Source organism: Montipora capricornis, chromosome 10, assembly GCF_036669925.1.
Source record: "Montipora capricornis isolate CH-2021 chromosome 10, ASM3666992v2, whole genome shotgun sequence".
NCBI classification, from domain to species: domain Eukaryota; kingdom Metazoa; phylum Cnidaria; class Anthozoa; order Scleractinia; family Acroporidae; genus Montipora; species Montipora capricornis.
In genome coordinates, this window is record NC_090892.1 from 49837832 (window position 1) to 49862831 (window position 25000).

Below are 25000 nucleotides of genomic sequence, written 5' to 3' on the forward strand. Positions count from 1 at the left end.
AGTGACAAGGTGTTGATATTGATAACTGCGGTAGCAGTTTTGTTTGCGGTGACAGATTACAATTTCAGAGAGAGACAAAAAGGTAAGAAATTATCTTTTTCCTCATTTTTTTCTTTTTTACTCTGCTTGCAAACTTTTCTCCAGGCGTGTACTCTTTAACACAAATTGCTTTACTTTTGTCAACAAAATCTTATTGATCGTGTTTATTGCTTTAAACCAAGGAATATACGTTAACATGAGAGTACGTAGGCATGGCGGACTTACACTACAATCATTGACTATGTTTCAAAGTCCTTTGTTTTCCCTTTTTGCAAAAATTAAACCACTCTTTGTTGCCATGGTTGCATAAGGGTCATTGCACGCGTTTCTGGAAGTTCTGATTTCAGCGCGCGCTCCGGCGGGTGAAATACGCAAAAGATAAAACACTTGAGCTTGCATAGCTTATGAATGTGCTTAACACACGCTCACGCAAATTGAATTGCCAGAAAAAAAAGTCAGTTGAAAAGACGCATGGATCAATGAACAGCCAAACTCATTTTACGAATGGATAAAGGGGTTTCTTATGAACAAGGAAGGCCTAACGCTAGAAAATTCAGCTTTCGAATTTCCTTACGGTGGTCAATTTACCATATCAATTCAGTTGATTAACCCACCTCTGTCATTCTACGAATGCTATTTGCCGAGGAAAGTAATGTGAGCCCTTCAGCAAGTGTATGCTGACAGCCGATAGAAGCGCCAAACGATGAGATCAGATGTTCGTTCAAAGGCCTAAGAACATTACCAGTTCCTCTACTTAGAGGATTACGTTGTGGCAAAATGCCCTGGCCTTGTTAGGGGTGGGACAAAAGGAGATAAGTACCACAAGAATTGATTCACGTTTAAAATACTAGATTATTAGTTATTTAAGTGGTCAAATACCATCTCTTTCGCAGGATACGAATATGTGGTTGGCAAGAGAGACTTCCTACTCAACGACTTCGAACACAACTCCGTTATCGTCGGAGGATGGCAGGGAGAGGTGAGTCTGAATCCATTTCTAGGCTTCATAACAAAAGTATCAAAATCAGAATCAGGAGACATACCTTAATTAAATATGCTTTTTTTCGCTGTAGGATTTCGTAATTACAGTGAAGGTTAACTCTGCTGATTATAAACTGGACTTGAAACTGACGCTGAAAGATGGGCAACCTTCCAGGAGCAGCAATGTGAGACAGGACAGAAACAAAGAATCTAAGCGTGCAAAGGTTAAGAATTCATAGTTAAATTAGGTCTGTGAGGGATGTGATACCTTTTCCGCAAGCGCTGTAACTTCAACCTTAGATTGTCTCTTTGACAAAGGTTTTCGCTCCAAGCGTAATTAATTTGTTGTCATTCGAATTTCAGACTGACAAATATTCGTCTTGTCTGGTCAATATAACACGCCCAATGAGAAACGGTACCTGCAAACGCCCACCCCCAGGGATAATGAATAGAGTATATACCGGATGCCAGACAAGTGTAGTGACAGTGGCAAACTGGGTCATCAGCGGACCGACATGGGCATGGAACACATTGGTTGGCGCTTTCAATGGAATTACGGGTGTAGCTGATTGGTGCTGGAGCAGAATGAAATGGTTGGCTCACATGGGCTACAATGAAGTGGCATTTGCGATTGACTGGTCCCGTATTAAAGTGACCTGGATGGTGACCAAAGTGTATAACGTGGTGACTTTTGCTTTCGAGTGGTCCTGGGTAAATGTGAAGTGGTTTGCTGAGGGGGCATGGGGTGGGGCAATGTGGACGGCCTACTGGATCTGGTATGGATTTACGCAACTTGCCGAGATGGTCTGGTACACAGTATGGTGGATTGGCAATGGAATATGGAATAAAATTGTGTGGCTTGGCAACATTGCGGCAAGGGTTTACAATCTTTACCTGAAAAGTAAGTTGTCGGTAAATAACACTGAGCATTACCACTGTGCGTACGCCATGAAATCCTCAGTTTTGATTTTGTCAATGTTTTATTGTAGAACCCGTGACTTACATTCAAACTCTTGTGGTTGCTCTGACTGGAAATCCTGTGTTCATTTTGGTGTCTATAATCGTAAATGTACTGGTCATTGCAAAGCTGATAATTCGGACTGTAAAGGAGAAGCGACTTAGAAGGTGAGCAATCTTTGTCAAAGTCTTGGGTCTCGTTATGCGTGAAATTTTCTCTTTTTTCAAGCCCCTGGCGCTCAATTAGTATATATTGTGATTACAGTAGTTCAGAGTGTTTTGCTTTTTGTTGGCTCGAGTCTAGGGACTGATAAGGGTTGCCTGGCACGCAGAGGCTTGCGGGACGGAAGTGAACAATATACCGCACCATTCTCGAGTAGAGAACACCGTTTATTGATCGAGATAAGCTACCCAAATCTCTACTCAGTAAGAATTCAGAGTTTCAACATAAGGTTTTTATTATTTCTCAGGCAAGCACAATTAGAAAGAGAAGAAGCCGAAGCTGCCGAAGCTGCCGCAGCTGCAGTCGCTGAAGCCAGAAGACGAAGGAAAGCAGCACTCCAGAATATGAGAAACAGAAACAAGAAAAAATTTCCTTTTTAATTAAGGCCTGATATCGTAACTAAAATCTGGTATCATTTCAATGTTTTTTTGTCATCCAACAGATGTTCTTTTCGTCAGTTTGAGTTCACTTTTAGTGTTGTATATGTAAGCAAGAAAGAAAATAAAACTTCAACAACAAAAAGAGTGCTGGTTGCTATCAGCGCGCCCATGCAAGTGGCTAGCGGAGTAACCAACATGCCCTGAGAATGTTTTCACATGAAGTCACAGAGACCATACTGGTGTCGTAACAAACGTTGTTTGTTATCTAAACAATCTACCAAGAACTAAATTCTTTCTTCTTCAATCGTTTAATTTTGTTTTAACAAACTTACATGGTCACATGTCGCGTGGGTGAAAAACAGCTATACAACCATTAGGTTAAGATGCTGATCATCGCAGTTATTAATCAACGTTACTTGAGCAGTAACGAAAGCAAAGCATGACAAATTAGGCCTTGAACTGGATTCTAACCCAGACTTCTGCGATGCAGGTGCAGTCCTCTACCAAGCCATCTCAGCATCAACTTTCACTGCTCAAGCAACGTTGATTTATATAACTGCGATGGTCACTCGCATCTTAACTTGCTTCTCTCCGCAGTTCAATATATATGGTTTTCATATATTAGCTTTCGTCGAACATACAAACATTGTCAAACCAGTATGATGCGAAATTGCCGAGTGCTCTTTACGCTTCCTGTGAACTGGAATTTGGGCACAAGTTTTCCTGCGTTGTCAAAACGACGCTCAATACCGAGCAGCATATATAATGTGTTAACTGACTGTATCTGCGCGATTTGGTATTCTAAGACCTGTGGTGGCCATGACTTGAACACATCGTCCTAACTTTCAATGGCACACTCTGTTATCAGACTTACTCTTCACTTCCATTCACACGGCTAACTTTGTACTCCAATTAAGAGTTAGTATTATAAAGAATAGCGAATCTGCGTCGGGCCAAAACCAAAACCTTTAATCCGAACGGGATAGAAAAAAAATCTGCTGCAGTTTTCGTCTCTTCTCAGAAAACGTCATTTTTGCTGAGACTGAATCAGTGGGGTTTTAGTGACTGCTAGATAAAGTTATCGGAATATAGAATTAACCCAACTTGAGCGGAACTTGCACGCATGTAAAGCATTGCAAAACGAGCAGCCCCGGACCGTTATTGATTGCAAAGAGGTGTTACAAAAAGATTGGATACTAAGGATCGATAGGGACAAGGGTTAGGGGCCAGGGATGTAGACCGATCCAATTTCGATCTAGCATAAGAAGTCATCAGGAGGAAACATGCCAGCCAGTTTAGGCCCTTACTCCTCAACTGCATTCTGCCAGCCTCTCTGCAAACCATCTATCAGTTCGTTATAACACTTGTATTTTCGGTCTTCTTCATCAACAAAATTCCCTTCCCATGGCACCGTTAGTTCTATCAAATTGACTAACGCTTGATTGGAGGATAAATTGACCTTTTTATCACGGGGTGCAGAATGGCAATAACAACGTTTTTGTTAGCAGAATTCAGTCAGGGTTGGGGGTGCCGGGCTGGCGCAGAGAGAGAGAGAGAGAGAGAGAGAGAGAGAGAGAGAGAGAGAGAGAGAGAGAGAGAGAGAGAGAGAGAGAGAGAGAGAGAGAGAGAGAGAGAGAGAGAGAGAGAGAGAGAGAGAGAGCACCTGCCTCCCACCAATGTAGCCCGGGTTCGATTCCATGTGTGGATCGAGTTTGTTGGTTCTCTACTCTGCTCTGGTCTTTGTCCGGTTTTCTCCCTTTCCTCGAAAACCAACATATGATGTTGTTTGCGTTGATTTGTTGATTTCAGTTTACACAAGAGATTATCAGTGTCCCAAATTAGTGCTCCAGCGCTAGAAGACTAGATACTGTCTCATTGTTTTCCAACGACCCATTGACGGATTGGAGCGATTCAGAATACCTGATCACTTTTATAGACGGATAAGGGATTGTGCAATAATTATCAGGAGGGGGGGCCCTAAAACCAGAGGGGGGGGCCTTAAGTTAAAATAATGGAAAGGAGGGGGGGGCACTACATTAGATTTCTCAAGTAAGTTGAGGGGGGTCTTAATTAAATTTCACAAATTCGATAATGAATAAATAAACATTTTCCAAATAGACAGATGCCACGCCTTTGACTATCCATAATGTCTAAATATTGCATCAACATAAACACATGCTTTAACTTATTTAGAATGTCAACATATGATAGATTGAAACAATCGCTCATGCACAGAAGTCACAAACCACGTTGCGAGCTTTGCCAATAAAACATTTGGCATTTAAGAGGTCCCGCAGACATGCCAGGTCTGTTCTTGATTTAAACAGCGAGAGGGTTTCTAGGTCTACAGTTTCTAGCTGAGGAATACCACATACTTCTGTTTCATAGTTGTCATCAATGGGTTCACCTCCCAAAGACCGAAAAATTATACAGGTTCGGGTCCTACTGCTTTCTGAGGCAGCAATCCTCTTCTTCTCCCTTTTTTTCTTCTGTTCCTTCTTTTTTCTTGATTTAGATGCTTTAAATTTGGCATCAATAGGAAATGTCGCTTTATATTTTTAGCAATCACCCTATCCAGGTCTTCTACAAGATGCAGAACGTTTAAACCGACTTTGACTTTATTGAATGACGTTGTTCAGCATTGAAATTGTGTAAACAGCCGAGGCCAGTCTTCAGTGTTTTTCTAACTTGGTTACGACAGCATTAAGCTTGTCCTGGATATCATTTGCCTCTTGTTTGCAACGTCTGATGTTGCTGTCATCATGGGGAGCTGGCTTGTAATCCTCTCGGAGAAACCTTCCTGCACAAGCAGGGTCAGTGTCGGATAAAAGATATTGGTATCTGTTCTCAAGTTTTTCAATATCTAAAGGTACGGGTTAGAGAGGGGGGGGGGGGGGGGGCACATCATAATTTTGAGAGAACGTGAGGGGGGGGGGGGAGTCACAGCTAATCTTGACGCTGCTGGAGGGGGGGACCTATCTAATTTTTCCTTTGGTGAAGCTCATTTTAGGACCCCCCCTTCCTGATAATTATTGCACAGTCCCTAATAGACGGATCGATATGGAAAAAAATACTATCTCTTCATTTCATCTACCGGGTTTAACAATATTTCATTTCAATAGCAAGAATGCACCGTTTCGATGTTTTCAGTCCTAGTAGTATGGCGTCACCTCAACCTGGTGACAACAGACCATTATCGCATTCTCAGTATTGGACTGGAACTACCGTAGCTTGCAATGGAGGCTAATGCGGGGGAATATATTAAAAAGTATTTGCATTTGAAAAGATTCCCGCATTAGCCTCCTTTGCAAGCTAGTTCCAGTCCAATACTGAGAATACGAAATAGTCTCAATAACGAAACAAGGAATATAGATGATGTAAATAAATTCAAGTTAGCCTCAAAGAAATATAGTCTTGAGCAGACAAGTTTTATGAAAGGAATTGTGTTAAGGTCCGCATCAGCAAATGGCTGCCATGCTTCATTGATCTTTTAATAAAGTACGTATGATGACCTGGCTCCCACGAGTCTCCTATAGCTCAGTGCTTGAGCACCCGAACTACTAATCGGAAGGTCGTAAGTTCGACTCCTGCAAAGAAGCAATTGGATTTTTTCCGAGTATCCCCGAGTCACCATTGAGACAAAAAGACAAATGACAAAAGGACAAATGCCATTTTTAGAAAAAGCTGAAAACGATTCAACTTACACACCAACACATTTGAAGCTGGCTTTGCTCCACAGGAATCTTTCTTGGCACATGGGATGCAAATTAAATGGTGACTGCTTTCAATTACCAATTGGACGAACAAATGTATTCATTTTAACTCCTAAGTGTCGTAGAAATCCAATCCTAAAATGAAATTAACCGAGTTGTTCAATAATGTACGTCAAGAAGGCGTAACATATTTTGTATAAGTTTTAAATGTTCGTTTGTGCGAAGACATCCCTGCTCTTAAAATTACTGAAATTTACCTCGGAGAATTCAGAAAAAAATAATTAGTTCAACGATGGTGAGTATTTCAGTGCTTCATTTCACTTTTATCATAATTTCTACTTTATAACAGGTTCCCAACAGAAAAAGACACCAATTTTTGAGATTGATAATTTGATACAAAACAATTGCATCTAAATCATTTCAGGGACAATTCTGGTGCAGATTGGAAAGCCTTATACTCGGATATATTCTAAAATGCCAAGCAATTGCAGTAAAAATCGGAGTACTTTTAAAAACTAGTCGTAATCTTTCCCATGGCTTATCCGGCAGTAAATGTATTTTCGATCGAATCAGTAACCCTTTGGTTTTATTTCACCATCGTCAACTTAAATTGATTATTAATGATTTGTTGTTGTGATAAGACTTCTCCCCTCGATTGATTTTCACTCTTCCTAACTTTTTTTTCACTTGAAATTTCTTTTTTAGCTCTGCTGTAATTCATTCTACCTGTATATATTTATGAATTAGTGCATCCGTGCTGCCTCTCCCGGATCCTGCAACAAACCAAACAGAACACACCTCATTCGCATCTCAATTTACTCGGAAACGAGATTTATCTTAAAATGCACTACCCTAATTAGTCCTATGTTCAGGTGTTTTTATATTGAACAAAATTCTATTATTTTCCTAGAAATGCGTTTGGTGACGACGTTGTCAATTGCTTTGCTTCAGTTTTAAATGCTGTTGTTGTCCAGCAGGGCGAGAGTCAAATTTAAGTATTGGCGGTAATTGGGCTCCAAATTGTAAGAGATACATATCAATCGATTCCACTTTGCTTCTTAAAAAACCATTGCAATTTATTTTACTAGCAATCAATTGTTTTCATCCAAAGAGTGAAAGAAACAAATTAAGTCCATCGTGACTGAAGCACTTTAATCAGTCATGGTGATTTTCGATGTTTTGGTAAAAAAAAAAAAGCGATTCTAGAATACCCGGCCATTTCTTCACAGCATAAATCTGTTGGTCGCGCACTCCCGCAGTCGTGAACTAATTGGAGTGTGTAACTATTGCTCTCGCAGTCCCGCACTCCCATAGTCTAAAGCTAATTGGAATGCAGGGGGTGTATAATTGTTGCCGCCGCAGTCCCGGACTCCCGTAGTCGAGTTCGGTGGGGGTACAACTAGTACTCCAGCGGTCCCACAGTCGTGAACTAAGTGGAATTCAGTGAGGGTATAACTGTTGCTCCCGCAGTTTCTGTGTTCATTCGGGGGCAACTCCTTTAGAACGAGTGATAATCGAGTATTCCTGTGTGGTCTTTGGCGTTGTGTTCGTCTTCGTTCGGGAACAACTCTTTTAGAACCAGTAAAAATCGAGCGGTACTGTGGTCTTCTGCGTTACCGTGTGTTAGTTATTATCAGGGGCTGTGTTTGCTCGGCTGCGAACAATCGTATAATCGGAAGAATCGGAGAGTAAACATCGGTGTAATCGGAAAAATCGTGTAGTCGTAACAATCGGATAAATCGTATGTCAACAGTCTGGCGAAAACCATATGCAACTTAGATGACTGCGGGACTGCGGGAGCAGGTTTTTAAGTTTCAAATTTTAGCGGCCGGGTATACTGAAACCGAGCCTGTTGAAGACATTTTTTGTCCGAAAAATGAGGACAATAAATTAAAGCAAAATCTAAGCCTTGCTTAGACTTATTTATTAGTTCTTCAAATGATTACTTTCGTGTGCAATGTTCAGTAAATGAGAAAGAAAATAAACTAACACACAAGAGTTTAACTGTAATTGTTTTACAGCCATCGAGACGATGACAAAAAAGGCAGATCAGAGAGTTCTTCATAAGCACAGAACTACGTTCAACAGAAGATTGATATCCACAAAAACGAAGCGAGAATTGAGACAGTTATTTACATTGTCATGGCCAACTGTCCTGCAGTACTTCCTACACAATTCTTTGTTTACCATCACCCTTCTGTTCGCTGGAGGGTTAGGGGAAGCAGAGCTGGCGGCTACGGTGTTATCGATGTCCTATATCGCGATCACTGGTACAGTTGCCGGGTCAGGGGTAATTACAGCAGTGGAGGCACTTTGTGCGCAAGCGTACTACGTCCGGAACTACAGGCTTGTAGGCGTTGTAATTCAGAGAGGAGTATGGTTTCTAGGATTGGTAACGCTGTTAGTTTGGGCTGTCTGGACAAATACTGAACCATTGCTGTTACTTGGAAAACAGGAAAGAGAGCCAGCAAGGTGATTATACTGTCCTTTGTGTAATAACAGAAACCCATAAGGGTTGAAACGTGTAACGCGCGTTCACAGCTTCCGAATATTCAGTGCGAACTGATTGGTTGAATGTTTCAGTGCGAAGTACCATATTTGAAAACCCCTAGCTCTTCTTGTTCCAAATATGGTACTTAGCAAATTGAATATTCAGAAGCTTGTTTACCAGCACACAAGGGTCCGTTACACGTTTCAACCCTTATAGGTTTCTGGTAATAATCAAAGGACAAGAGACAAGCAAAGTAAATGATAGCAATCTTTATGATACTGGCCCTCTGTTTCAATGATGATGTTCACTATTAGGCTCGACTTTGATGTCACAGTACTATAAATATTTAACCATTATTGGGAGAAAGAAATTTGAATCATAGAAAGAATTATGGAGATCGAAAAGGACTTTCCCTCCGTTTCAGACTTTCGCAGCTGTTCGTCTTCATTTGGTTTCCGGCGTTAATTGTGAGTATAAACCTGACTGGATGTGTTAAATCAGGAGCCATAATATGGCTCCTGGTTAAATTTAGATTAACTTGGGGGAAGCTTGGCAATTTGGTCAAGCACGGATAGAGCAATGGCTTAATTGTTGCTTGAGAGCGAGGCTAGTGAGTCTCATTAGCACGTAAACAAAAGAATACATTTTTGGCCGCCATTTATGCATTCGGTCAATATTTAAGGAATTTTGACAGTCATGACTCTGTCTGTCTCAACCGTGTCAAAATTTTCAGTGAAAATTTTGCTTCACATGGGACAACCGTGACTTTTTCAGCTTCACCACACTTGGCGCGATCAAACAGTTTATGAGCCGACCGAGATGCAAACCCCATTTACAAGACAGAAAAACACAAAGCAAGGATAAAATTCGTCGAGGGTGGCTAACATTTTAGTAAGGCAAGGATTGTTTAGAAATGTACCTTTTAATCCTCGCTAGGCTTGTTGAAAGGGTACCACCTACACTTCTACGAAAGAAAAACTTTAAACCGGACGAAATAATGTTTGCAATCAAATTTAATTATAAAGTTTTCAAAAAAATGTTTGTTCAGAAAAAAAAAAATTAAATTTAGGCCATCACTTACTTCCATTTCCAAATCTCCCTTGCGCCACCATCTTGAATACCAGTGATGTTTAGGGGTTGAAGTAGAAATAAAGCGTCCCAACACGTCACAATCACATAAGGCGGATGGCGGTGCGCGGAAAATCTGACAAAAATAACAAGTGAGTTTGAAATTCATTTATTTCGGATACGAACGCTTTCTTTGAAAACAATTCACATAAATTGGATTCTAAACATTTAATTCATTTCTTGTAGTTTAAATTTGACTTTTTGTTGGAGGGGAGGCTCCCTTTAGGGAGGGCTATTTTGTTGCTGGCAAGGTTTAGAATTGCACGGTTATTGCTATAACATAGCATCCACAGGGACCGGTTGCTCGTAGACTGGTTAGCGCTAACCTTGCTTCGAGCAACACGGCCCAGGGGATTGTTGATGGTCGTCTTTCTCCCTTACTCAGAACAACAAACGAAACCAAGAAAAAATGTCGGTAACATAATGAAATAAGGTACAGACTGAATACAGTAGTAAAAATGAGCCAATCAGGTTGCTGGAGACGCTTTGTCTGAGACTGGGCATTAAAATTACATGAACAGCTTAGGGAAGAGAGGATGTTCCGCTCCTTCCCATCAATGCTTCTTCTCGGGTATTACGGAGTCGGTAACATGACTGAACTCAGCAATCCGCACGTTTTAAAGACTTCTTAAAAACTTGACGCACAAAAAAGAAAAACTTTGGTCACTTTGCTTTTGTCTAAAAAACCAAGACAGAATTGCAACAATCTTTAATAAAACATCTACTCTTGTATTTTTAGGCGGATTTCGTGTATGTTCTCATTCAACGTTACCTACAGATCCAGGTAAGGAAAGCAAACCAAAATAGACCAATTTCGATATATTAAAATTCAGTCCCAAACAAAAGGCATCATCTCGAGGCTCTGGGGAATAAACTCATACAAATCCTTATATTTATTCCCCAGAGCCTCGAGATGATGCCCTTTGTTTATAGGACTGAATTTTAATGTATCGAAATAGGTCTATTAGACAGACGATTTTAGAATAAACAACTGAAATGATGTATGAAATGAGGTGAAGCTATGATCCTTGCAGTCAATTTTAGCAATTGCGTGGAGAAGCCTGAAAATTTCAGGACTTTAATGGGGTTTAATTAACCCGCGACCTCGCGAAGCTGGTTAGAGCGCCGCACCGGCATCGCGAGGTCACGGGTTTGAAGTCCTGAATTTTTCAGGCTTCTCCAGGCAATTGCTAAGATTTTGCCAAAAAGCAGAAGTTTCAAATGAAGAATGTCTGTGAAATGGAGATTGGCGACTATTTTGTTTGTCTAAAATTGACTACACCTAGGATTGACTTCAGCATTACTTCCTGCGACAGTAGCAGTCACAAGGGTTTTCCGCGGGCGCCTGTAGATTGTCTCACGATCGACCTATTATTTTTGTTTGTTTCTAGTGTGAGACGATGAAGACATTCATGTTTTTTCCCCTGTTTTTACAGCATTTAATCGCCAGAAGACGCTCTTATTCTGCCAGTATTATATGCCGTCAAGAGAAAATGAGGGGACAGAGAGGGAGGCTCAAGGCGTTGGCCGGGATATGTTATGTCCACGAAAGTTATTTTTAGACGAGCGATAGTCTTTGTTCTAGCGGAAGTCTGTCTTCTACGACGTCCGCATGCAGTCTTACCTCGCTAACAGGTTCTTAGTGAAAAGAGAAAATGATGGCGCTCGTGAAAGGCTGATGAATACATATTTTCTTTCAAACATCGGACCGAGGTTGGCCTGCATGCGAACGTCTCGGAAGACTTCCGCTAGTCTAAAAATAACTTTCGTGGACATGACATATCCCAAGGGCTGGACCGGGAGCTTCCTTCTCTGTCCCCTCATTTTCTCTTGATGCCGTTAACGATATCTTGTTTAAGAACAGGGTATTTTCAAGCCCATAATCTACATTGGTGCCGCTGCAAACATCATGCACGTTCTGATAAATGCTTTGTTGGTTCAAGGAGCCGAGATCGGTTTCAGGTGGGTTAGTGTTGCAAAATCCATCACTCTACTTCTAGTTCCGTTTTTTGGGCACCAGCCGAGCTGAGCTTGATTAATTTTTAAGCAACAACGAAAAAATGAATTCTCTTCCAACGCGAATTCGTGTTAGTGTCGTTATAGTGGCGTCTTGAAGCATCAAGCATTTACTGTCATTAAAAATATTTAAGAGCGAAGATAGTATCTGAGAATTATTGTTTTGTTGCGCTTTGCTTAACGTGAGCTCCATAATGAACAGCTAAGCTTGTTTTAAGCAGCAAGCGTACGAGATTTTTCTTAATTTAAATGAACCTACAATTTTCTTTTTTAGTGGCGTGGCTTTGGCATCTTGCGCTACGTACTGTCTTTTCATCGGTGCAGCTTCAATTTATTACCTGGTGTGCTCTAAACGCTACAAGAGGACGTGGCCTGAGGAAGGTAACGAAGCGTAGAAACCGCTCGATCAGCCTTTAGTTGGGCCGAGTGGAAGACAGCGATCCCGTGATCTTTTAGTGGCGCATGCGTATCACCAGGGAACTCTATCTTCACTACTTCCCATTCTCGTCTCCAGAGCCTCGGATCTTATGTCTACGCAGGACCCGAGGCTCTTGGAAACTCTATATGGGAAAAGGGGAACACGCGCCTTAGGGTTCTTATATCCAACATTTGGCTATTTGAACCTTACAGCGCCTGCTCACTCCTTGTGCTGACCTGAATGCACCAATCAGAGACGCTTTTCATTGTTCTTCACGAAAACCAATGAGAAGACACTTTGTTTCAGGGTTCCCCCGAGCTCTTCTCTCCCTCAGTTATCTGCAAAAGAGAAGAGCTCTCTGGAGTCAAGATTGCACTAATAGACCATTTTAAAGTTGTAGCTAAGTTACCTGGCCTACGAATGGAAGCGAGGATGCCGGTGAGACCGTGTTTTGATACAACCTCCTTGCTTTTGTAATGTTAATACGGACTAATTAGAATTACAACAACACAATTTACATGATAAAAGCAGTGGGGGCTGTATCAATGCAAGGTCACCGGCAGCCTCGCAACCATTCATAGGCTAGGTCGCAGAGCAAACAACTGTAAAATGGCCTATTCGTTGAGTCAGCCCTTTGCCGAAGATCACGATTTTCCCACGAAAATTATCATATTTCCCTTGACGCGGAGATGGCTCTGTTTTGATTCGCTTTTACAACAGTGGGGGTGCTGAATGTCCCAAGGGAGGCGTTCTATAAATAAATAAATCTACTCAGGAAAGAGTTGACTCCTGGGCCAAGTATGGGAGTTAGAAGCTCCCCTTGATAAGCTGCTGGTATCACTTTTCTCATTCGTCCTTCATTAAGTTATTTCATTTATTCAACTAAAAGAAGTCATGTTTTACCCCACTCCACATTTAAAAAGCTGAAATACAAAGTTGAAATCCCAATCCATCCTATCTTGTCGCTATCGTCATCATTATTATTATTATGAATACTCTTAATTAAGGATGGACAACGGAGAGTCTTCGGCACTGGGGCCAGTTCATGACGTTGGCGGTGCCGGGTTTCCTAATGCTTTGCACTGAGTGGGGAAGCTTCGAAGCAGGAACTTTCTTTGTTGGTAAGTATTCACATTTCATAGGGTCAATTTCAGAATTTCAAGCTATCAAAAGCAATAGTATTGCAAATTAAACCGAGGAGTGTTATATAAATTCCTTGATTAAACATGACTTTGTTCGTGTGGGTGTCGGTTCGAGAAAGCCAGTGATTGACTTTCATTTCGATTTCCTGGGCAAGAAGTCATCTGTAAGATTAAACTACAAAAGGTGGTTTGCAATCAATCTCTACAAGACACAGATAACAATGCTGCAATGTGCAATGTACAATTCAGCTGGTGGACGAGCAAAAGGAGCTAAGGGACTTGTCACAAATTAGCAGGGGGGGGGGGGGGGGGGGAAGAGGAGGAGATGTTCAGTAAAGCGGCGAAAATAAAATGACGCTCCCTCGGTAAGGGATTGAAATGTCTTGACCCTCCCCTGGAACTCATCCCCAAAATTTGTTACACAGTTGTAAAAGAAAATTGGATCAGTACTTTTGATAAAGCAAACGTAACATGCAAGTGATATCTCTGTTGGAGAAACAGGACCAAAAACGCTTTTGGCTCAATAAGATAATAATTTCTACCACTGAAAACCAAGATAAACGCACTGCGTTCAAAACCATCAATGACTTGACTTGTTCATATGGCAGGAAATATTTTGTATTGACTATTTTCACCATCCCACAATGCAATACGTCTTGGTGGGTATTTACATAAAAAGAGTACAAGTTATTTACTCTTAGGACTGTATCTCGCTTCAGTGAACTGGATATCCATTTTTTAAATGCAAATACCCCCTTCCCCCCCCCCCAAATGAACTGTATTATGGGATTGATGAAAAAAGCGAATGGCATGATTTTCATACTGTGTATTCGTGTTATAACATAATGTTAAAGCATCCTCAAACTTCACGATCACAACGGCTTAATTTCTTGTGACCCTCCCTCTTTTGCTGTCTCTTTTTTTCCATGGCCTTTCGAAGGGCTCAAAAAACTGTGACCCTCTCCGAATTTTCACCTCCTCCCCCCCCTCCCCCCCTCTTCCCTCCTTCTAATTTCTGACAAGTTCCTTATGAGAGATCTTTTGTTTTCTTCCACCAACATAGCGACGGTGACGTCACGTGAAAACCACCTACACTGGGAAACTTCCTGTGAAGGAAACTATAAAATTATCCTGCCTTGTTTCCAGACTTGCATCTGTCAGCAGTGATTCGCGCTTTTTCCATGAAGTAAAGCATGGTTTTGCGTTTCAATAGTATTTTTTTAAATTTCTCATATTAACTATCACACGCCACTTTCTGCAGGTACTTTTGGTAATGTGCAGTTGGCAGCTCAAGGCATTTTGATGCAGTATGCAAGTCTTGTGTACATGGTGAGAGCAAATATCGAAAGATATTTACAAAATTCAGTATTTTCGAGAACTTTGACGAACTTAACACACACGAAGAAGTAAAAAAAAAACTCTGCAACCCACGGTTACGATGTTTGAAAGCAGTAGTTCTAAACAACCATTTCACTCTGTCAGGTTCCACTTGGCCTGTCCGCCGCAGTCTGTGTCCGAGTGAGGAACACTTTAAGAAAGCGTCACTTTTATGCGGCGAAACATATTATGAAAGTCTCTATTGTCTTCACATGTAAGTTCCTTTGTTGCATATACCTTTTATTTAGTTATCACTGTTGTGTGTAGATAGTCGTGTTTCATTTCTTTCGTTTTGCATCCTTGAAGTTAGAGATTGGACACTAAAATACTGAAGTATAGGCCAATGGGTTGGTAAAACCAACTCAACCAGGACTTATCTAAACCTCAACCCAAATGAGATTTTCTGATACTAATCTTTCGATGACCGACCGTTTACACTGCTCGTCCTATGTTTGGGGGCAGTAATTACATTTACGGAACTCAAATGAACCAAGTTACTGAATCAAAGACAAAGTGTTTACAATTTCTTCGCATTGCCAGGATGGGCTCCCATTGTTGCATATTACCTAATGATGTGAAATGCTCCCTGCAGGTTGTTTTACAGTTATATTGTGCATACTTCTTCTCGCTCTAAAAGACCAGCTTGGAAAAGCTTTTACCGCGAACAGGTTTGTCATTAATATAAGGATCTTTAATGTCGTAATATCCGGCTCATCTAAGGCCCACGCTCCAGTGAGTGAGCATTCCAGCTATTCAATCTTAAAAACGTCATCTTTCATTTCCCTCATCTTATGTATGAGTATAGATAGGTTTGCTGTTGCTTTTTTGTTAGCTCATAGGCTACGTTCGATATATCAATATTCACACATGGCTACGAGACTTCATGGTTTAATTTGAATGTTATTTTGTTTAGAAATCTCCCATGAGACCTGAGAGACAAAGAAAACAGAACTAAGCCGAAAGAACAATAGAACGAACAAAGATAATGAATTTAGCACAGAAAACAATTCGAAGTTCGACACTATACAGCCAATGGAATATAGTGTTCAACAAGAGGTACGACCCTACCCGAAATTTGACCATAAAACCTCGCAGCCATGCCTGAATATTGCTATATCGAACTCGGCCTATTACGCCTTGCGACACAAGCAAGCAGTGACCATTCTCCTCCTATCCCATCGGCGCGAAGAAAACAAGGTTCTCTGGTTTAAAACCAGGAAAACCGGATCCGCTGAGAAAGTTTCACGAATTCTTGGTTTGCATCGACTTGATGAGGCGGTCATGTTGGTGCACAAAACAATAGAAAATGGCCCCACAAGTTTTGCATAAGAATTCCAAGACATTTTAATGCATTGTTCTATACACCAACATGGACGCCGTGATGTCAAATGCAAACCATCAATTTATAGCGATAGTGGTTGGCACCCATTGCAAACTTTTTGTTACGCCTGGCATATATTTATTTCGGAACCGGTCAGAGGTCGATATTCTTCTTGCTAATCAAAAAAAATCGCTGCCTTTGGAGACGAAAATGAGAAGCCAAAGAGGCCATCTATGGCCCCCGCGCTTTCTCTTCCCATCCTCCGTTAAAAAATCAGTTTTACTCCATATTTCAGTGAGATCGTTAATTTGGTCAGCAGAGTTACTCCAGCAATGACAGGATTTGCAATATTTGTGAGCATACAGGTACAACAAATATTCTACGAAAGATCTTTGCTTCAGTATTATAAAGTACTCCCCCTCCCCCTAAATGAAAAATGTTAAGACAAAACAAACCAGACAGTTCTCCAGGCTATGATATAACTACATGATCTACGGTTTTAATCCTCCTCCCAATTGATCAAGTCTGAACGACCAAATGTCACAAACTGAGTCGTTAGCGATTATTTGTTCTTTCACTTGTATCCACTCCAGATGATATGTTGCAGCATAATCCGTGGCTCCGGTCGTCCGAAGCTTGGGATTTTCATTCATTTCGCCTTCTATTACTGTGGAGCTCTTCCCCTGGGTATAACGTTTGCCTCGTATGCGTTCACACTTGGCTTGGAAGGTAGGATGTCCACAAGACCTTGTAAATCAACTTGGTTGGGACTCCTTGGAATCTAACAATCTCACAGATCTTGAATTCCCATCTTCTATCCAACCAGCTCCTAGATCAACGATCCAACATGCTATGCTCCAGCCCTACTGAAGTGTTCTTGCACACAGTTATTCTCCATTTGTACGAACTGTTCGGTTATGGAACAAACTGTCAACTCAAACAGTCCAAGCTAAGAACATTACTTCTTTTAAGTCATTAGCCATGTGGGGCATTCAGAATATGAAGACCCTGAACCACCTGAAAAGACTTTGAACTATTTACATTATATTTACGGTTTCTTTTTGACTTTATATATTTATTGTGGATTATTATTATTATTTAATTCGTTATTTTATATCTCCCAGTGTTAGCCCAGCTATTTGGGAGTATAAATTCCAAGTTCCAAGATCCTTACGTAGATTGACAGTGAGAAGAGGTAGTGCCATGGGGCGAGAGATGAGAAATTTACTTTGCATGCAGGGAATAGCAGACCCGGTATATTCTGCCCACTGGTTTTCTTTTGGGTTTTGTACTGTTATAATGACTTATCTTAATTTCGTTTCTTCTTGCGTGATAAGGTTTCTGGTGGGGCATTACAGTCGGACTTATTTTACAGGTAAGCTTTGCTCGTGGAAACAAACATCACCTTCAGCATTCTGAGCTTACATTTCTTGGATTCGGTTTCAGGCCATCGCATTTATTGCTATCTTGCGAACAATGGACTGGGGCAAGTATACTAACACGGTAAGGACTCAAAGTCAACAAGGAGTGGTACATGATATCAGGTTCAGCAGTGTTTCGACACACAAAGTTAGACTATCCGATAACGTAAATGGATTGATCAGAAAGGGAAGCATAACATACAACTGAGAACCGCAACTCACTCATCCAACCCAAGCATGTATGTGAAAGAGGACAGACCACAACACCGGGGCTTTTACCCTACTCTTCATGAACTGTGCGGGTTCTTTAACGTCCCGAATTGTCGATTAACAGGAAAGGTTGCGACACGAGCTTCTGCATGGCAGCCTGGTGCTCAACCAACTGAGCTAACCGGTGGTGATTTGGTCTAACATGAATTACACACTTGTCTCTCACGCAGCCGTTCTTTGTCGCCACGCACGCACTCCCCCCCCCCCCCCCCTCCCTCCCACAAGAGGAAAGGGGGAGCTTTGCGTGATGGACACAAAGATTGGCTGCGTCAGTAGGAGACTACATTTTTGCATATTATTTTAACATTAAAATTTTATAATCATGGAGTGTTGTTTTCTTGTCAGTCTCTTATTAGAATGGCACTTAAAAGGCCTGCATCAGGATTAAGCTGGAGCGCTGGCAACGGCGACAAAGATGAAGAAAGTAAGACAATTAATCCTAACTTATACTACTGGAATCATCTAGAATTTAATGACACTGACGAATGACTGAAAGGAGGACGTTACTTAAGGCGTTATAAGACTTGAGAAATCCTTTTGCAACTAACCCAGAAATAGGCCATTTCCGAGTTCATGTTTGCCTCCTCTTCAAAACGAGTCTAAGTGCGAAGTCTTTCTTAGTTAGTTTTCATTCATATGTTAAGTAAAACTAATTGCCATCACAAAAACTTCGCACTTAGCCTCGTTTTGAAGAGGAGGCAGACATGAACTCGGAAATGGCCTATTTTGATGTGACAAAACTTCAACGTTACCAAGCCATTTAAGGTATGCGCTGGCAGCGACGTTCGCAACTGCCGTCTTTTACCCAAGCTACACACAGCTTTTTAGATTTAGATAAGAGAAGGATAGATGGGCTGGAAAGCTAAAGAAATCAATAAAGGATTTGGCGTGCGTATTAAAAACAAGGGTTGCTTGTTGATACTACAAACTTTTGCCCCTGTCTGATTTTTCTGCAATTCTATGAAATTACGTTTTCGGGATTTTAAGGTTTGTACCCGAACACATCACAGTTGTAAAATGTTTTGCTTCTAACAAAGAGCCGTTAATTCTTGTGCTATCTATTCCAGCAAATGCAAAGCGGATTTGTTCCCTCCTTTTCTTCTGTAGATCTCATAGCTTCCTGGCTTTCCAGAACCTCGTCGCTCTTCTCCGTGAATACAAACCTGACAGCAAGAGAGTTTACGCATCCACCCAACCCTGTCATGTCTTGGATAATCCGATCATCCTCTTTACTCAGCCTCCACAATGCCCCTCTAAGGGCCATGAACATTGAAATTGGTGGAAGCGTGCAGCCCCTCCATAAAGGAAATATCGCTAAAAAGAGTGTCGCCAGGCAGTCAAGTGTCCATGGAAACAAAATGACGCCAAGGGAGAAACAGGATTTAATTGGACGCAGGCTTAGGTGGCTCATATTTGCGTTGTTGGTGTTATTGTTAGCGGTCTTATTTCGAGTGGTAACTCCCTTACCCAAGAATGGGCTATCTTGAGCAGGCAAGATGACCAATAACCTTACGATCTATCAAACAAGTTGCTGTCTTGTTCTGAAAGATAGGACATGCCTACTCACAGTGTTGAATTGACAATTCGTAAACAATTCGGCCACTTTCGATATATTAAAATTCAGCTTGAAAGAGAGGTTTAGAGGACAAAGACAAAGGAAAGTTGATGATATACTAATATCTTTCACATTTATTGCAACTTGTTTCTATTGCTTTTGCATCCTCTCTGCGTCACTATCAAGCTGAATATTTATATTTCGAAAATGGCCTATTATCGATCAGTCACGTGATCGCAAATCACGTGACCACTTTAGTGCTCAGTACCCGTATGGAAGGTCCAGACCCCCTTCCCTATTCAGGGTTTCTTAAATGGGCGTTTCTCCATGTTTTCTTTGGATTTTCATGCTCTTGACATCTTCCATTGTAATTTTGTGTTGAGTCTCTGCAGTGTTCATACACAGCTGAACTGGAGCGCATCTTACGTTCTTCCATACAAACTGATTCAGTTTCTCCAATGGCCCATTTCCAAGTTGCTACATGACTCAGTTTTAAAGTGAGCCCTGGTCCACAACCATTCAAATGGAAATGATTGCGTATTCTCATGCAAATCAAACTCATTTCCCTTACAGTAGTTGAGCACCAATACTCACTTCGAAACTGAAACAAACAGCAACTCGGAAATGGCCTATATAATGTCGTTTAAGGAGGCTCAAACCAGGTTTAACACTTTCAACAAACTGTACTATTTGGTAGGATTGAATCTACCCAACTGTTTCACTTAGTGGGAATGTCATGACACCATATGAAACACCAACAAAGGCTTGACAAGATGCACTCATTAATGTAACGTGATAGGTTACCATAGCAAAAAAAAAGTCCCCTAAAAACACCCTATTTTTTGGTTTTAAAGCGCGTATATCTCAAAAACGAACTCGGTGACCCCCCATTTTTTACCACTGGAGAGTGATTAACACGCTAAGATAAAACTCTTTGCACAGGTTAAAAAAAATTTCTGGAGCAGATTCATAACCACCTTCACAACTGGAAACTTTTAAAGTGGCTCTGAATCCTCTCCAGATAATTTTCTTAAAATTTGCAGATAGTTTCATCTTAGCTTGCTAATCATTTTGCTGCATTAAAAAATGGGGGTTTACCGGGTTCGTTTTTGATTTATAAGCGCTTAAACACAAAATATAGGGAGTTGTCATGGTAATTTATTAAGCCACATTAATATCTGCATCTTGTTAAGCAATTATTGGTGTTTCATATGGTACCAGAACATTGCCGTTAAGTGAAAAAGTGTTGTGGAGTTAATCCTTCTCATAACGCATTCCCTCCAAATTAGCGAAACCGGTTTGAGCCACCTTCAAGAACGGCATCTTATGTGATATACTTTTCCAATTATTTTTTCCCTTAAGGGTGTGGTCTTTGATACGAGGCACATCTGATCTTAGTAAGATCACAGGAGTTATGGTACACAACAATAGCGAGCAAACTATAAGCTGACAAACTTAACAGCATGCAAAAATATATTGACGCCAATGTACTCGATACGAGGACGTGACAAAATATTTCTTTCACATCCTCTTGTTGTACCACATATTAAAGTAAAGCGGTTTTGAAGACGGATGCATGAAACCGGTTTTCCCCAAAAAATACTTCGCTGTTTTATTTCGTTCTCTTTCTTTGCAACGCGTAAAAAATTGCAAATACCAGAGACTTAACATCGCGTCTACGTGAGACGGCGGCTTGCAAACGGTAAATTTCGTGTTATCACAAAAGCACGAAATTCTCTTCTTCTAACTTTTCCCTCCCATTTGAGAAGCTTCTCGATACCTGTAGCTTGTAAGCAAAAATGAGTTAAAATCAAGAGGTTTTTTTTTTTCTTCGAACTTTTAGCATGGCGCAACTTTTAGTCTCCCGTTTGCCGTCTACCGTAAACGCGTGGATAAATCTCTCAAATAACTAACGTTTTTTTTTCGTCAGAAGAGGAAGAGTTTCCGCAAAAATGATTGCATAGAATTGTCAGTACATTTAAAGCATTGCTCAAACAGAGAAAAACTATCCACTGATCAGTGCAGGTTGATGGTTTTTCAGTCGGTGGCGCACAAAACGTCTTCGTAATATTCAACAAACTTGGCAGGTAACAGTTCAAACTCCCGGCTGTACACTGTTGGTGACTCGCTGTTCATTGCTGAAGATCTTGTCGACATGCTGCTATCTCCGCTTAATTCTAAACGTGTTTAAAAAAGACGAACTCAGCCGACGCTATAAAGTGCCTTATATAAGATTCAAGCCTTGTAAATTAATAATAATGACGTGAATAAATTTAATAGTTATGAGGGAGGTATACTGGGAGAGAGTTTTCCTTCACTTGAGTTTCACTGAGGAGGGTCAAGCATAAGCAGCCATCACAATGTACCCCTTACAAGACTAACAGAAGTAAGAACTCAGTGCACTTTTCTTTGCGAATAGTCAGTGTACAGCCTCTTCAACACACAATTTCACGAGCCTTCGGGTTTACATCTACATCTACATCTACATGTTCCAGCACTCGGCAAAGTCCCTTTTTGACTTGTGGCTGTTTCTGCTTAGGTGGTCTCGTACACCACAAGCCTTTTTAGAGACATTACCGCCAAGCCGGCCACTTCTGCTGGAGAGAACAGGACAGCCACAACACCGGGGACTTTATCCCCTACCCTTCTCGAATAGTGTTTGGGTTCTTTAACGTCCCACAGGGAACTTATTAACATAGAAGACATTTGTGAGACAGGGCCTACGGTTTATAGTCCTTATCCGAGAAGACTTGAAAGTCTAACCATTTGCAGATGAAATTACAAAGGCAGCACTTTCTCCTCAGTTATTTTAAGATCCTGAGTGTTGATCCGGCCGGAGTTGAACTCACGACCTCCCGCATGACAGCCCGATGCTCAACCAACTGAGCCACCGGTGCGCGGTTACAGTCCGTATCCGAGAATACTCAGAAGTTGAAGCATTAACGTATGTGGTTACAAAGGCAGCAGTTTTTCCTTAATTCTTAAAAGACCATGGAGGGTACTAAAAAAAATCCGCCGGGTTGGGGGGGGGGGGGGGGGGTTTCTAACTGGATTCAAACCTACCTGTGTGACCTTCCACAAAACTGGGTTCGGGGATACAACGGTCTTGCTATGTTGCAAAGACTGAAATTGTCAGAATGTGAAATTCTCGCAACCATTGCATGGGAGATGAGATTGTAAATGGACGAAGAGATGTATATTGCCGATAAGGACTGGAGGAAACTCGGAAAAATTTATCGTGCTCCAAACATAGTTAACGCCCATGACCTTTAAATTTATAGTATGGAGCTTTTAAGACACAGGAACTGTAGTAGCGATTGAAAGGTGTTCATTTTTTGCCTGCATTTGTACTTGCCTTTTATCTGCTTGAATCATACGTTTGAAATTCAAAGGCGAACGAAATTTTCGTATTGACGTGGTAGTCTTTAGAAGTTTAAACTAAAGGCCCGTTTAAAAGGTTTCAAGATTTGCTTTAACATGCATTCAACGCTTTCTTCAACCAAATGTTCGGTCCGTTTGAACAGGTCGTCCAACATTGTTGAAAGCGTAAAAAATGTTGAAAGCTTGTTGAAAGAGTGTTGAATCAAGTTTAAATAATCGGTTTAAACTTTCATTCAACGTCGATTCAACTTTTCCTTTGTTCTCAAAAATGTTGATGGTGTTGAAGTCGTTGGAACACTCTGTTCAATAATTGTAGAACACACGCAAGCATCAGGCCGCAAATGTCACTATGGCGTAGTTTTTTTTATCTGGACGAAAGAGACTGGTTTCTAGTTCTTTGTTCCTGCCAATTAAATTTCGCGAAAGTGTTGGTTGTTTTGTTCGTGCAATGTTGGAACCGTTTGAACGGACTGCACACAACTTTGTTTTTGCGTTCAACATTCGCGCAAAATCCGTTCAACTTTTGTTCAACGAATGTTGGGCAAATGTTGAAATCGTTTCATCGGGCCTTACGATGGAATCACCAACCATCTTGGAAAAGAAAAAAAGTACTGCGCATGCGTATCTTGCCTTCCTTTCAGTTGCGTCCTTCGGGACAACGTCCTTAAAATTTGCACCTTGACCTCCCTTTGCATTTGGGTTTTTACGTGTGAACCACACTAGACTACTGAACCAAGAAAGTTGATAAAAAGCCACTACATCAAACAATACACACCATCCCATCTATAATTAGCAAAAGTTCAATAACACTTACCATCGTTTAGTTTATGAAACTTTTCTAACGCAATGATCACTTCGATCTCCCGTTTGTGTCGCTTTAACATCTCCGACTGTAAAAAAGAAAACTGGATGAGGAAACTTCGATAATAACCGGAGAATATGCCGCCATGCTTTTTGGTAAAATCCGAGATATTCGGTTCGACGAACGTCCCAATCTCTCAGCTTTTGATGGTGCGTAATTCAAGAGAAAATCATAGCACACGTTCCAAATAAACCGAAGAAGAGCCTAACTGCTGACTGTAACAATTAATGCCTGCGTCGCTAGTGGAGGGTAGGTGCCCAGGAAGCCTGGGGGCTGAAACCGAAGTCACATCCCCAAGGCGCTAGAACACCCGACTGGCCTGCCCAACCCGCAACCAAGCCACGAGCCCCCCGCGCCAGGCCCCCCTAAGGCACCCGTCACACTTGAGCCAGATAGCTCAGTGGAAACAAAAATAAATAATAAAGAAAGAAAGAAAATACAAAAAAAAAAGGAACAACACACAAAAAAAAGGAATACAAAAAAAAAAGAACACAAAAAAAAAGGAATACAAAAAAACAAGGAATACAAAAAAAAAAAGAACAGCACACACACACACACAAAAAGGGGGGGATAGGGAGGGAACGCCGAGAACCACTAAACTCCTGATCCGACTCACAACGCCACGCCAACAGAGCAACAAACACGCTGCAAGCACATTGGACAACAACGCATGCACTACGCAGGAATACCGCTGAACCATGTCAGCCCCAGGGCTCCCACAACCTAAAGAGTGCTGCAAACGCTACAAAAACGCATAAAAAACGCTAACAAACGCCTGCAAGGCGCTACTGACCGGACTAGCTCCCGGTCGTGAACCATGTAACTATAACAAACGCTACAGAACGCACCAAAACGCTGAACAACGCTACCAGACGGCCAAGACACTAACAACCGCCTGCAAAACACTACTGAACAGACTAGCTCCTAGTCGTTAACTATGTTTAATTTCATTTAACTATATTAAAACAAGTCTTCAAATCTTGGTATAAGTAAAGGGCGCGATAAAGGTGGAACTACTTGGTTTATGTTGGTGAAAAAAAATCGGGAGGAAGTAGGACAAGGATGTGAATGTTAAGAAATGGTGATTCTTCAGCAAGAGAATGAAACTGTAAAACGTGTTTCCAACTACGCTGAGAAGGTTCGTTTTATGTCCCCAGTTATATCAACCTGGTTTGCCATTTGTGTTGAAAGAGTGCGAGTTTTAAGGGTAGCGCGCAAATAAAAGCGGAGAGGGTTAAAAACTCACTCTCTGTAGTCAAGCGCCTGCTTTGCACACTGCATTTGAAAGCAAGAACACGTTATTCCATTAGAAATCGGTCTTACCT

The 25000-nt window shown here is 41.2% G+C and overlaps 2 protein-coding genes across 2 annotated transcripts in view; one reads left to right on the top strand and one right to left on the bottom strand.

Annotated features, from left to right (window-relative positions):
* Nucleotides 1-8325: 8325 nt before the first annotated feature.
* Nucleotides 8326-20425, top strand: LOC138020975 (multidrug and toxin extrusion protein 1-like). Its single transcript, XM_068867853.1, has 16 exons — nt 8326-8765; nt 9209-9251; nt 10652-10696; nt 11777-11874; nt 12203-12309; nt 13354-13467; nt 14750-14817; nt 14971-15079; nt 15449-15751; nt 15861-15921; nt 16482-16551; nt 16780-16915; nt 17524-17561; nt 17633-17689; nt 18223-18301; nt 18985-20425. Exons 1-16 carry the CDS (start codon nt 8326-8328, stop codon nt 19362-19364), a joined length of 2148 nt encoding a protein of 715 aa, XP_068723954.1. The 3' UTR covers nt 19365-20425.
* A 593-nt stretch (nt 20426-21018) lies between these two features.
* Nucleotides 21019-25000, bottom strand: part of LOC138021361 (uncharacterized) — a 23732-nt gene continuing 19750 nt past the window's right edge. The window contains exons 10-11 of the mRNA XM_068868226.1: nt 23628-23703; nt 21019-21609 (exon numbers count right to left, since the gene is read on the bottom strand). Of these exons, the coding sequence (XP_068724327.1) occupies nt 21470-21609; nt 23628-23703 (216 nt within the window). The 3' untranslated portion in view covers nt 21019-21469. The remainder of the gene's footprint in view (nt 21610-23627; nt 23704-25000) is intronic.

Excerpts from the sequence above, each read along its gene's own strand:
- LOC138020975 (XM_068867853.1), top strand. The coding sequence starts at position 8,326 with ATGACAAAAAAGGCAGATCAGAGAGTTCTTCATAAGCACAGAACTACG. Across the intron at positions 12,310-13,353 it reads GAGGACGTGGCCTGAGGAAG|GATGGACAACGGAGAGTCTT; the intron begins GTAACGAAGCGT and ends CTCTTAATTAAG. Across the intron at positions 15,080-15,448 it reads AGTCTCTATTGTCTTCACAT|TCCCTGCAGGTTGTTTTACA; the intron begins GTAAGTTCCTTT and ends GATGTGAAATGC.